Source organism: Anabrus simplex, chromosome 8 (genome assembly GCF_040414725.1).
Source record: "Anabrus simplex isolate iqAnaSimp1 chromosome 8, ASM4041472v1, whole genome shotgun sequence".
Classification (NCBI taxonomy): Eukaryota; Metazoa; Arthropoda; class Insecta; order Orthoptera; family Tettigoniidae; genus Anabrus; species Anabrus simplex.
Window position 1 is genome coordinate 141,032,864 of NC_090272.1, and position 14,549 is coordinate 141,047,412.

General features: G+C 38.9%; 1 protein-coding gene across 1 annotated transcript in view; it reads right to left on the reverse strand.

Moving 5' to 3' along the window:
- Nucleotides 1-274: 274 nt before the first annotated feature.
- The window catches only part of LOC136879341 (potassium voltage-gated channel subfamily KQT member 1), a 916,827-nt gene continuing 902,552 nt past the window's right edge, over nucleotides 275-14,549 (reverse strand). The window contains exon 17 of the mRNA XM_067153158.2: nucleotides 275-537. Within this exon, the coding sequence (XP_067009259.2) occupies nucleotides 275-537 (263 nt within the window). The remainder of the gene's footprint in view (nucleotides 538-14,549) is intronic.

A 14,549-nucleotide genomic window follows, 5' to 3' on the forward strand; every position in this document is an offset into this window, starting at 1 on the left:
AAATAAATAAATAAATAAATAAATAAATAAATAAATAAATAAATAAATAAATAAATAAATAAATAAATAAATAAATAAATAAATAAATAAATACTTTCCTATCCTCTTTCTTACCTTTAATGACCTATCATATTCATACACTTTTCTCTTGCATTTCCATTCTTTATGTAATAAATATTGAGAAAGGGACACATAGGAAGTATGAGAAGAACTTACTGACATGAGAAGGAAATAGATATACACCCACTCACCTACTTGATAATTAAGGCTACCCTCAGCAACCATCTTCATTGAGCGAGATCACTTCTGGTTTCAACAGGTCCATTTTGTGGATATCAACAATTGTCGAGTTTTCAGAACACTTGTCTTCGAGTTCTTCTCGATGGCTGAGATCACCAGCTGATGCTGCTGGACTGATGGGTGTGATGATGATTTCTGTGGCAGCTGCTGCAGTCCTCAACAGTGCTGTGTCCTCACAGTCATCACATCCATCCCAGGAGTCATGAGGGTCATCCGCAGGAGACACGGCAGCACCACCTGCATCATTCACATACATAAACATTCTCATACTTCAAAGTTCTGGACTTCCAATAACTTCTGCCAGCCTCCTTTGAAATAATAATAATAATAATAATAATAATAATAATAATAATAATAATAATAATAATAATAATAATAATAATAATAATAATAATAATAATAATAATAATAATAATCTGGCCAGGATACCCTGCTACGATAATGGAGTAGAGAGTACTGCCATCAACTCAACGCCGAGTGTTGGACGACGGAAAATGACCTAAGGGAGCCAACGGCTTCGGGCGGATGAGCTCTCCTTAGGAGTGTGATGGCCCTTAGTGAAGGAAAGTTCACTAAAATCCATCAAATGAAGGGGTCAACAGCTCCAATGGTGAAGGAGGACAACAAATCCCAACGGCAAAGGAGGTGGAAGAACTGCCTTTAAAACTTAAATCCACACATGCCTGTTCTCACGAGTGGTGTTGTGGTCAGCGTTTGTACACCATGTGAGGTGCGGCTGAGAAATAAACTCAACGGCTCACATCCACAGTTTTAATATTGGAACGATCAACAAACCGTTCCCCAAGAAAGACAACTAACCTATGCATGATGCAAACTTACAGAATAACTACTCCAGGTGGTAATCGGAAACATCAATCCACCACGGCAGTATGCCGTGCAACTGGGCCTAAGGATTCTGGAGAGCCCAGAACAGCATGCAAGAAGGTGTTGGAGCCTTCTACTGATGAGCCATCAACTAACAGCAAACTGAGACCAAATTAAAAATACTTCTTTGGTACGCTAAATGTTAATACACTTCTGAAAGTTGGAAAACTAAAAGAACTAATCAAAATTATAGATGACCAGAAAATATTAATACTTGCTCTTCAGGAAACCAGATATACAGTAATATGTTAGACTCAGAAAATTACAGAATGTACAAAGGAAAACCGGGGAAAAGAATAATGAAGAATGTCCCCCACCTAGGAACTACTTTCATAGTACACAAGAGCATGAAGGAATCAGTCCAAAACTTCTATTCACCATCTGAAAGACTGTCTCTCTTGAGCATAATGTGGAAATAAAAATTATACATTAATTAATACTCATGCTCCAATAAATGATGATAACAGGAAAAATCCTGACAAAGTGGAAGAGTACTGGGAACTCTTGGAAAACGAAATCAACAAAATTCCTGCAGATCACATCAAAGTGTTATTTGGAGACTTCAATGCACAAGTTGGGAGAGAAACGATTTATAAGAAGATTGTAGGAGAGTTCCCGGCACACAAAAGAACAAACAGAAATGGAATAAGGCTTGTAGAGCTATGCAAAGCTTTTAATCTCAAACTAATATCTACCTACTTCAAAAAACTGAGTAGAAAACAAAAAAACCTGGCAGTCTCCAAACCTACACCTCAGGGAATTCCAAATTGACCGCGTAGCTATCTCTGCTAAGAGCAAAAAAGAGATCCAAAATATCAAGGTAAAAAAAGGAGCCAACATTGAGAGTGATCATTACCTCACGACCATAAAAATGAGATTCATCCCTTAAAATAGACAAAACAAGAGAACAAACAGGAGAACTAAATTTGATGCTGTAATGTCAAAAAACACCTCGGAAGTAAACCAAAAATTCAAAGAGAAGTTAGAAAAGGACAGTGAGAATTGGGAGGATCTGAGAACAAAAATAACTAAAGCTGCACAGGAACTATGCCCTCTGAAGAAGGAAAAGAAACACAGATGGTGGAATGAAGAATGTGAAGAGGCCATAAATGAGAGACTGGAGGAAACAATAAGGTATCAACCACCCAGTCTCAGTTTTAAAGACGAAAATGAAAAAATCAAACTAAACAACAATGACAATAGTGAAATTTTGGCACGTAATTTTGAAAAACTACTCAACTGCGAAGAACCTGAAGAAAGATTAGAATTCAGTCAACCACAAACAGAAGCTAAACCCTCGGACCCACCAGATGAGAAAGAAATATATGACATAATCTGAAGTTTAGCCGCCTCTCTGGATCAGTGGTAGAGTGTTGGCCTCTGGATCCCAAGATAGCGGGTTCAATCCCGGCGGAGGTAGTCGGATTTTTGAAGGGCGGAAAAAAAACCATTTGACACTCCATGTCATACGATGTCGGCATGTAAAAGATCTCTGGTGACACATTTGGTGTTTACCTGACAAAATTCATTAAATCTCGGCCATAGACACCCAAGAAGGTTTCGGTTTACTTGGTCTGCCATCTAGGAGGCCTAGTGTAAAACGGAACATCAAAATTGACGAGCATACAGCCAGATGGCATCAAATTGAAGTGTCTGCACATGGTAGCCGGGGCTATACGATGATGATGATGATGATGATGATTATTATTATCATTATTATTATTATTATTATTATTATTATTATTATTATTATTATTATTATTATTATTATTATTATTATTACACTGACTGACAGTGACAATGCAACACCAAGGAGGAGTGGTTCGAAAGGGATGAAAGTTGGGGAAAAAACAGAGTCGGCACGGAAGAATAATTGATGTTTATTTCAAACCGATATGCAGGTTACACAATGCGCACGGCATCGACTCAGTAGGATGTAGGACCACCGCGAGCGGCGGTGCACGCAGAAACACGTCGAGGTACAGAGTCAATAAGAGTGCGGATGGTGTCCTGAGGGATGGTTCTCCATTCTCTGTCAACCATTTGCCACAGTTGGTCGTCCGTACGAGGCTGGGGCAGAGTTTGCAAACGGCGTCCAATGAGATCCCACACGTGTTCGATTGGTGAGAGATCCGGAGAGTACGCTGGCCACGGAAGCATCTGTACACCTCGTAGAGCCTGTTGGGAGATGCGAGCAGTGTGTGGGCGGGCATTATCCTGCTGAAACAGAGCATTGGGCAGCCCCTGAAGGTACGGGAGTGCCACCGGCCGCAGCACATGCTGCACGTAGCGGTGGGCATTTAACGTGCCTTGAATACGCACTAGAGGTGACGTGGAATCATACGCAATAGCGCCCCAAACCATGATGCCGCGTTGTCTAGCGGTAGGGCGCTCCACAGTTACTGCCGTATTTGACCTTTCTCCACGCCGACGCCACACTCGTCTGCGGTGACTATCACTGACAGAACAGAAGCGTGACTCATCGGAGAACACGACGTTCCGCCATTCCCTCATCCAAGTCGCTCTAGCCCGGCACCATGCCAGGCGTGCACGTCTATGCTGTGGAGTCAATGGTAGTCTTCTGAGCGGACGCCGGGAGTGCAGGCCTCCTTCAACCAATCGACGGGAAATTGTTCTGGTCGATATTGGAACAGCCAGGGTGTCTTGCACATGCTGAAGAATGGCAGTTGACGTGGCGTGCGGGGCTGCCACTGCTTGGCGGCGGATGCGCCGATCCTCGCGTGCTGACGTCGCTCGGGCTGCGCCTGGACCCCTCGCACGTGCCACACGTCCCTGCGCCAACCATCTTCGCCACAGGCGCTGCACCGTGGACACATCCCTATGGGTATCGGCTGCGATTTGACGAAGCGACCAACCTGCCCTTCTCAGCCCGATCACCATACCCCTCGTAAAGTCGTCTGTCTGCTGGAAATGGCTCCGTTGACGGCGGCCTGGCATTCTTAGCTATACACGTGTCTTGTGGCACACGGACAACAGGTTCTACAATGACTGTCGGCTGAGAAATCACGGTACGAAGTGGGCGATTCGCCAACGCCGTGTCCCATTTATCGTTCGCTACGTGCGCAGCACAGCGGCGCATTTCACATCATGAGCATACCTCAGTGACGTCAGTCTACCCTGCAATTGGCATAAAGTTCTGACCACTCCTTCTTGGTGTTGCATTTGCTCTGTCAGTCAGTGTATTATTATTATTATTATCATCCAAAGTCTGAAAAACAATAAGGCTGCAGGGGAAGATTTGATTTTTGCAGAACTGTGGAAAGAAGCAGGCAGTCAAGCAAGACAGGAACTGACAAACATAATACAAGAAATATGGCGAATGGAGAAAATCCCTAATGAATGGAAGAATGCACTGATACACCCATTATATAAGAACGGTGACAAAACAGATGTGAACGATTACAGAGGAATTTCCCTAGTAGCAGTTACATATAAAATACTGTCAAAAGCTCTTCGTAATATAATTGAACCAATAATAGACAAACAAATTGGAGAATACCAAGGTGGGTTCAGAAAAGGCAGATCATGTGCAGAACATATTCTAAACCCAAAAACTACAATACGAGACAGGGTTATAAAGAACAAAAACTATGTCATGGTTTTTATGGACTTCAAAAAAGCGTATGATTCAGTAGACAGAATTTTGGTACTGAACATTTTAGAGGAATTTGGAGTTGACACATAAACAATCAATATAATTAGCCAAACTCTGACTGAAACAAAGTTCAGAGTGAAATTTATGGGAGAGATCTCAGATAAATTTGAAATTAAAACTGATGTCAGGCGGGGAGATGGGCTTTCCCCAATTCTTTCAAATATCATCCTGGAAAAGGTAATAAGAGTATGGGAAGAAAGACTTAAAGAAAGGGGACTCCATCATGAGATAAGATTAGGTTCAAAGCACAAAGGGGTTGGTGTCAACTGTTTGGCCTTTGCTGATGACATAGCAATCCTCTCTGGAAGCATAGAGACTGCCTTAGAGCAAATCAACCTTTTGAAAGAAATAGCAGGAAAAGATGGACTTCAGACTAAATTCATGTCAAATATTAGGGATTCACCCACAGAGCTAAAAGCAGAGTATGGGAAAATCAACAAGGTTAATAAATTTAAATATCTAGGTGAAATAATTCAGATTAATGCACTCTATAAGGAAGCAAACAGATTAAGAGCAAGAAAACTGGAGCTAGCATACCAACTCGCAAAAGATACCTACAATAAGAAGAATCTCTCAAGGAAAACTAAAATCGCCAGGCTGAGTGGCTCAGACGGTTGAGGCGCTGACCTTCTGACCCCAACTTGGCAGGTTCGACTCTGGCTCAGTCCGGTGGTATTTGAAGGTGCTCAAATATGTCAGCCTCGTGTCGGTAGATTTACTGGTACGTAAAAGAACTCCTGCGGGACTAAATTCCGGCACCTCAGCATCTCCGAAAACCGTAAAGATTAGTTACTGGGACGTAAAGCAAATAACATTTAAAAAAAACTAAAATACAACACTACAACACAGTAATCAAACCAGAGAGTCTGTATGCCACAGAATGCATGTTCTCTATGAAAGCTAGTGAAATAGAAGAGATAGAGAAGAAAGAAAGGAAAATATTGAGGAAAATTTGGGGACAATTGAAAATGAAGGAAGGAGAATTTAGACATACGAGGAATAAATATCTATACAAGGATGAAGAAATGAAAGGCTGTTAGACACGATCAGGAAGAGAAGAAAATATTTGGTCACATAATGAGGATGGATAACAGTAGATTGACAAAATGAGTATGTAACCATGTTTACAGGAACAAGAATGGCAACCAGTAGATCCAAGGAGTAAAAAAAGATTTGACAGAGACTGGAATAACAGACAATGTAATACAATACAGAATAACTTTCAGAAGGTTGATACAAAATTTCAAGGGATTCCAGGGAAAGGAAAGGAGGAAAAGTAATAATAACATCTGGACACAAGAGAGGAGGAAACAGCATAGTGAATGGATGAAGAACTACTGGAAGTCAAGAAAAGAAGGATTAAGATGAATGCACAGTGTTACTTTCCGTGGTCCTTAGAGGGCCAAAATCAACGTAAGGAAAAAAAATAAAAATAAAATAATAATAATTGAATTTCGAGGGGTGGATAAAAATCCTTTTGTCACTCCATATTGTATTATGTTGACAGGTGCAAGATCTCTGGCAATGTGTCTGGTGCTTGCCCAACAGAATTAATCAAAACTCAATAACAGGTTACCTATTACGAGTTCTAGTTTCTCTGCCATATGGGGGGGAATGGAATGTCAAAGTTCACCCACAGGCAGCCTAAAAACATATGAACCAAAATGCCTGCATACAGTAGCTGAGGATACAAACAATACTTTCTTTTTTACCAGCATTTTTCTTACAACAATTCCATAGCATACTTTTCATTCCTCTCAGTCAGCCTCCTTGTACCTTCCTGTTATGTGGTAAAGGATCAATTAAGTGAACATAAGTAAAAATTATAAAGATGATGAAACTCCTTGGCATTATAAGCATCATTAGCTTGTGACTACAGATGTTGGTGCACGACAGATCATTAAGTGGTCAAGCACAAAGGATCCCAAGTGATCCTCAGTTTTGTTCTTGATATTAAGTGAATCTATTTAGAGTCCTCAAAACTGTCTTCAATTAACAGAACAACTGAGAGTTGAATGCAGATTTCCCAGACATGAAAATATAACAGTAACTAGAAGGGCTTTGAAATTGTATCCAACAAAAGCAAACTGGTGATGGAACATCCTGACTCTTTTTTGTAAAACAGGATTGATAAATAGTGACTGAACAGCTGATAAGAGGTGAGAAATTCAGATGTAAGTGTAAACAATTCAGTAGCCTACCTTTTATATTGTAAAATATAGTATCAAGACCATCAATGCACATTTATGTTCAGACAGATACAAAGAAAATATTAATTCATGGAAGAATAACAATTCATTCTTAATTCCAAAATAAGTTACAGGCCTAGTTAATTTCTACATAATGTGATGAAATTAATGCCTGCCTTTAAGAAAGGATGTTAGGAAAAACTTAAAACGGTCCACCTTTTCAATACAAAAATGTTATATTTATTTATAACATGTATTTGCACTTGGAACTAGTTTCGATGCTGTGTTTGCGTCATCATCAGCCAAAATGTGGGAAATAGGCAAGATGTAGGCATTTATATTACACAAGGTGTTACATTAAACAATACACATCTTATAAGGAGACAAAAACAGGGACGAATATAGAAACAAATGAATCGTTGAGAAAACAAAAGTTATACATATTAAAAATAACCTTAACCACATATCTTGCAGTGCGAAATGAAGGAGTTATATTATATTCAAGATCATGCTTTCACGTCTCTGCACAATATTTAAAAATGAAATTTACCGTGGTCTTTATAGCTATTGTTGAAAGTGAAGGAGGATTTCCTGTTGTGCATGTTTATCAAGAACTCAAGGGAGACTTCATTAGTTAGTCGGAACATAAAAAATGATGAACTCTTCTCAGAAGAACTCTTAAGGTTTCACATTACTTTTTCCTGCCTGCTGGCTCTTCAGAAATGTATGCGCGTGTGTTTTGTATTCATGAATCATTCAAGATGAATATTTTCGCACTACAAGATGTGTGGTTAAGGTTATTTTTAATATGTATAACTTGCCTTCTCAACGATGCATGTGTTTCTACATTCGTCCCTGTTTTCATCTCCTCGTAAGATGTGTATTATTTAATGCAACACCTTGCATTAAAAAACCGGGTTATATGAAGGAATTATATCATGTTCAAAATCATGCTTTCACGTCTCTGCACAATATTTAAAATAAAATTTTACCGTTGGTCTTTAGAGCTATTTTTGAGAGTGAAGAAGAATTTCCTGTTATGTATGTTTATCAGGAACTCAAGGGAGACTTCATTAGTTAGTCGGAACATAGAAAAAATGAGGAACTCTTCTCAGAAGAACTCTTAAGGTTTCACTTTACTTTGTCCTGCCTGCTGGCTCTCCAGAAATGTGTGCGCGTGTGGTTTTTTTTTTAAAATTATATTCAGGAATCATTCAAGAAGAACACTATCGCACTGCAAGATATGTGGTTAAGGTTATTTTTAATATGTATAACTTTTGTTTTCTCAACGATTCATTTGTTTCTATATTCGTCCCTGTTTTTGTCTCCTTATAAGATGTGTATTGTTTAATGTAATGCCTTGTGTAATATAAATGCCTACATCTTGCCTATTTCCCACATTTTGGCTGATGATGACGCAAACACAGCGTCGAAACTAGTTCCAAGTGCAAATACATGTTATAAATAAATATAACATTTTTGTATTGAAAAGGTGGACCATTTTAAGTTTTTCCTAACATCCTTTCTCAGTTCAATACGGACAAAATGAAATTCCTATGTTTAAATGCCTTTAAGACGATGTTAAACTCAGGAGTCTAATGGGTTGGGGTATAATGAGGAAGAATTGTTTCTCCAAACTACAAATAAATATTCTGTAATTGATTTTCATTTGTAGATAAATTTTGTGGTTCATGGTATAGGTTACTGTAGTCAAGTCCTAGTTTCTGAACCATGGGTAACTGCTGAGTGGCCTAGTAAGTGGTCCTGAGAGTCAAGATAGCAGTTGCTATGGAATAGGAGTGGGCATCTCCCACATACTCTGAGTCATGTCCTCATTGTGCTCAGGCAGCCAGGACTACACCGTTAGAGGAGAGAATCTTATTGAAACTACAGTATGTGTAAGTAGGGTAGCATCCTCTGGGAGTGACTGACAAGCCAGGGGCTCCTTGAAAACAGCTCTGTGAAGGAAATGGAATTTGATGAGGGGCCATCGATATTAATGGGGATTATGGACGAAAGAAAGAGATAAAGTAAGTAGAACTGGCTCATATTATAAGATGTTCTTGACCAGTGTAAAACAGGAAGGGTAGATAGTGAGGAGCAAATGTTTATTAGGAAAATGAAAGCATGCAACATAGTTTCTCTTAGGCTTGTAAATTAATTAATCATGTGGATAGATGTAGCAGTAGGAAGAATTAGGATAAGAATTGTCTCTGTGTATTCACCATGTGAGGGAGCAGATGAGGATGAAGTAGACAAGTTTTATAAAGCACTGAGTGATATTGCAGTAAGGCTCAACAGCAATGATAAGATAGTGCTAATGGGCAATTTCAATGTGAGAATTGGAAATAGGGCTGAAGGATGTAAGAAGGTAATGTGAAAATGTTGTAAAGATATGGAGGCTATCAAGAGTGGAAACTGTTTACTGGACTTCTGTGATAGTTTGGGATTAGCAGTTACAAACTCATTTACCGCTACACATAGGGCACCAAATCCATAACAGAGTATATTGTACCTGACTTTGAATTTAGGAAATCTGTTGCGAATGAGCAGATATTCCAGGAATCTTTTGATGACACAGACCACTATCTGATCTGTAGTGAACAAAGTATATCTAAGCCTAGGGTAGAGAAAGTGAAGGGTAGAGAATCTCCAGGACAAGGAAATTAAATGGAAGTACACAGTTACTATTAGAAAAAGGTTCCAAAGAAGAGACAGTCAACAGGTTTGGGATGTAGAAAGAGAAAGGGAGGCATACATGGTTGCTGTAGTAGAAATGGGAAAAGAATGTCTAGGAATAACTGGGTGTAAAGGTGGGAAAAAAAGCAAACATCATAGTGGAATGATGAAGTCAGGGCAGCTTGTATACATAAATCAGGATGCATATAAAAATAATAGCTCCAAACAAGAATTAACACAGACAGGGAGTTGTATACATGTGAAACAAAGAGAGCAAAACAAATCACTGTAGAGTATAAGAATACATCGTGGGACGATTTTGATGTATGTATGTATGTATGTATGTATGTATGTATGTATGTATGTATGTATGTATGTATGTATGTATGTTCAGTCCTCAGCCTAAAGGCTGATTGGATCCTCACCAGCTCTGTCATCAGCTGTCACAGATGGCCTAGGCATCACTGAAGAGGCATACTAGGGAAATGAGGCGTGAGTTAGTTTCCCGCTGCTTTCCTCACCGAGCCAGAAGTTGCTATTACGTATCAGTCCGCCAAGCCCACTGAAATGCATGCATCAACCGACCCTATGAGCAACATTTTCACACCATTCATAGCAAGAACTGACTGCATAAGGATTGGCATTACTAACATTGCCTCATACCTCAGTCACTTGTCAAAGCCAAGGATAAGACTGAGACAGGTAAAATGAAATGGCGTATGGCTTTTAGTGCCGGGAGTGTCCGAGGACATGTTCGGCTCGCCAGGTGCAGGTCTTTTGATTTGACTCCCGTAGGCAACCTGTGCGTCGTGATGAAGATGAAATGATGATGAAGACGACACATACACCCAGCCCTTGTGCCAGCGAAATTAACCAATGATGGTTAAAATTCGGGACCCTACCGGGAAACGAACCCGGGGCCCCTGTGGCCAAAGGCCAGCACGCTAACCATTTAGCCATGGAGCCAGACACTGAGACAGGTCAATGAAAGTAACAAAATTGCTCTAGCCTGTACCAGAAGACAGCAAAGGCATATGATTTTAATAATGACCTGGAAAGTTTTGGTCAAGCCGCAGGGAAACTATTCTGGACTGTAATAAAGAATCTTAGAAAGGGAAGGAAAAGGGAAATGAATAGTGTTCTGAGTAAATCAGCTGAAATCATTGTAGATCCCAGGGAATCACTAGAAGGAATATTTCAAAAATAATCTCAGTATAAAAGGACATTTTTCACTTGAAATTCTAAGCAAAGGAGCTTATGTGGAGGAGAACAGCAATGGCAGTGAAATCATGCTCAAGGAAATGGAAAGGATGGTAAATAAACTTTTTGTCATAAATCAGCAGGAATAGATGAAATTAGACCTGAAATGGTGAAATATAGAAGAAAGGCAGGGATGAAATGGCTTCATGAGATTAGCATGAAATTGGGTGATGTGCCTTTTGATTAGAAAAAAAAGCAGTAATTGCATCCATCAAGGGAACAAGAAGGATTGCAACAACTATCAAATTGTGTCAATGATCAGTATAGCAAGCATTTTCGAAACAAGGGTGTGATCGATGGTAAAGAGTAATTTGGATGAAAACCAAAGTGGTAAGACAATTATATTTATGTTTTGTAGATCTAGAGTAGGCATATGACAAAAAGTACAAAGGGAAAATATGATAGCCATATTGAAGAATTATGGGATTGTGGGAAGGTTATTGGCAATCAAAGGCATTTATGTTAACAATTGGGCTTCATTGTTGGTAGAACAAGTCCCTGGTTCAAGATAGTCACAAGGGTTCAACTAGGCTGTAATCTTTCACCTTTGTTGTTCATCGTCTACATGGATCATTTACTGAGACATATAAATAGCAGGGAGGAATTCAGCTGGGTGGAAATGTAGTAAGCAGTTTCACCAATGTCAACGATTTGGTCCTAATGGTGGATTGTGCTGAAAGCCTGCAATCTCATATCCTGGAACTTGAAAAGATGTGTGGTGAATATGATATGAAACTTAAGATTTCCAATATGGTACTAAAGTAATGCCAGTAAGAAAGAAACCTAATAGGATTGGTTGTCAGGACAGGAATACAAGACTGGAACAGGTAGATCATTGTAGGTAAGTTACTTAGGATGTGTATTCTCCCAGGATGTTAGTATAGCAAGTAAAAATCTAGGTGCAACATAACTAATGCAGTAAGCTTGCAGTTGCAATCAATGATAATCTATAAGAAAGAAGTCAGCTCCCAGACAAAACTATTTTTACATCAGTTTAATTTCAGACTGACTCTGCTTTATAGGAGAGGAATCTGGGTGGACTCATGATATCTTGTTCATAAAGTTCGAAGTAAAGGACATGAAATTAGTGAGAATGATTTCTGGTACAAACAGGTAGGATTGGCAAAATGGTTTCAGAAGAGATAAAGGCTATGTTAGGAATAAAGTAAATGGATCAAGCTGTACACATAAACCTGCTTCTGTGGTGGAGTCATATGAAGGGATTGGGGGAAGACAGGAAAATCAAGGATTCAGAATGGAGGGTGAAGGAAATAGAGAGACCAAAGCGACAATGGATAGACTCAGTTTTTCATTATTAACCCGGGAGAGGTCTTTTAGACCAGGTTCATATTATTCACATCACCATTTCTGTTTGCTGTGTACTGGTACCCTTCTGAATAGATTTTAACTAATCCTAACAGAGAGTTTCAGCAATACTTTCCCACACTCTGTTGGTCCACTGTTGCCTGGCAAGTCAGATCACAAATTACTTATTTCAGATCTGGTCTTTTGCACTGCACGTGGCCTGCCTAATTTTTCATTTTATAATGAATTGCAAAGAAGTGGATGGAATCAGGCAGCTTTTAGAGAGTGTAGAGAAAGAAAAATGCAACAGAAACAAAGTGCTTAGAGTTGAACAAGACAGAAAAAGAGGAAAGAAATTGCTTATCCAGGGAGATGAAGGTAGGGAAGCATATGCAGCATCCTAAAAGAATGCAGCAAACGGAACTCATCTGGGGTGGAATGTCAACAATCTGTACCATCGAGGTAGGAAGCAAGGCCTGGTCAAGTCGCCTACTGTGGTGAGTTCAAATACAGCAAGGCCAAGACATAGTGCAGCACATGTTAGTTGTACATCTGCAAGGAACGTACAGATTCAACTTGTGTTAGATGTGTGCAGGGAAATAGGGTGACAAAGGCAAATGATTAGGCCTATGAGGAACTGAAGTACTCATGACGAATGACGTACTTTTTGTATTATTGTTATTTCAGGCATTGCAACAATTATTATTAGAAGTACAGTAATTAATATGTTTACAGTATTGCGGCAGTATAAAGACAGCAGGGGGAATAGATTGAAATTTCTTAATTTGTTGTTTTAAAAATTAGTTTTTGTTGTTGTATAAGATTTTGTTCGGTTTGGACCTTTGGATCTGGAAGAATTCTGTTTTAGAAACTTTTATTTATGTGTTGTATCAAAATTATCATTTGTCTGTGAATTTTAATATTTTTGTTTTTTGTCCAAATTGGTGAAATATCCTATACTGCACGCCAATTTTGGAAGCGCGTTTCCTGTTGCGTAAACAAAGACTTTTCTCGAATATTTTTTTTATCTCTGTGTCAGCAAGAACGAAGAGACTTTTGATTGGAGAAAATAACAGTTAATGTAACTGGTGAATGTGAAAGTTGAAGGTAAATACTATATTCCGATTGGTACTCTTTGGTGTTTGTACCAGTTCCTGTTTCTGGATCTTACCCCGCTCCTTCGGTGGGAGTGAGGTAGGATCTAGTTCTTTGAATATCTGACCATCGAAGTGAGTGGTTGTGCTCCACCTTTGGTCCCCTCATGGGGAAACCTGGTCTTAGGGTAAGCACTGTTTCTATGTTTATTTCGGTTTTCAACTTCATTTAAATGTGATAATTTTTTTTCTTACGCAGGAGTTTATCCTTGAGTTTCACGTTCACTGCTAAATTTATCGAAATGACTTAGCTTTTCAGCTAAGATCTTGTACCTTTGTAACTTATAATGTAATTATCCCTTGGGTTTGCCTCCCCTTATTTCTGTGTCGCCTCACATAAGTACTAAAAATCTATGCACCTTACCTGAAGTGTTTTAGGTAGTGATGCAAGTTTTCTGTACTTCTGTGTTTGGTCTTATTTTTACTTTTGTTTAGATTGGGATTAACTCTCATTTTAATCGACATCTATTGTTGAATAGTGTTTCTTTGCATTCAAGTTCTGTGATTAAATTTTGTTTAGTGCATTGCCCATATCTGCAGGTGCGGTTAACACTTTAATGTCCCTTTATAAAATTTTTTCTATTTTGAGTTTTGATTTGTTTCCTTTTTTAAAATAAATAAATGTGTGTAATCCAAGGGCAATTGCTCTCTACATTTTCTTTCTTCACAAAAGGCTACGTTCCATTACCTCTCAGGGTTCCATGCCACTTTCCACATCCATTCTGTAGTTGTCAAGTTTCCTAAACTGTTCACGTTTTGTGCTCCGATGCTTTTGTTTGAACCTTGAGCTTTCTTTTACTGTGTTTAAAATTTTTTTATTATTATTTTTTGTGTAATCAAGCCAGTCACAGTTACAGTATAATCAGTACCCACTGACTGAACTAAAATTTTCAGTTAATTTTACAATTAATTCTTTTTTAAATTAGCAAAAACCAGAAGAATTCCATGTAAACAATAAAAATTAATCCCAGAACAAAAATATGTAACGAGTAACAGAGAACTAGTAAAAAACAGTACAGTACAATGCAGTAGAGTGTCATTTCAAATAACCCAGTCTATGAAACTCAGTGTGACCTATCGCGTCAATGGAGTGAAGGTGAC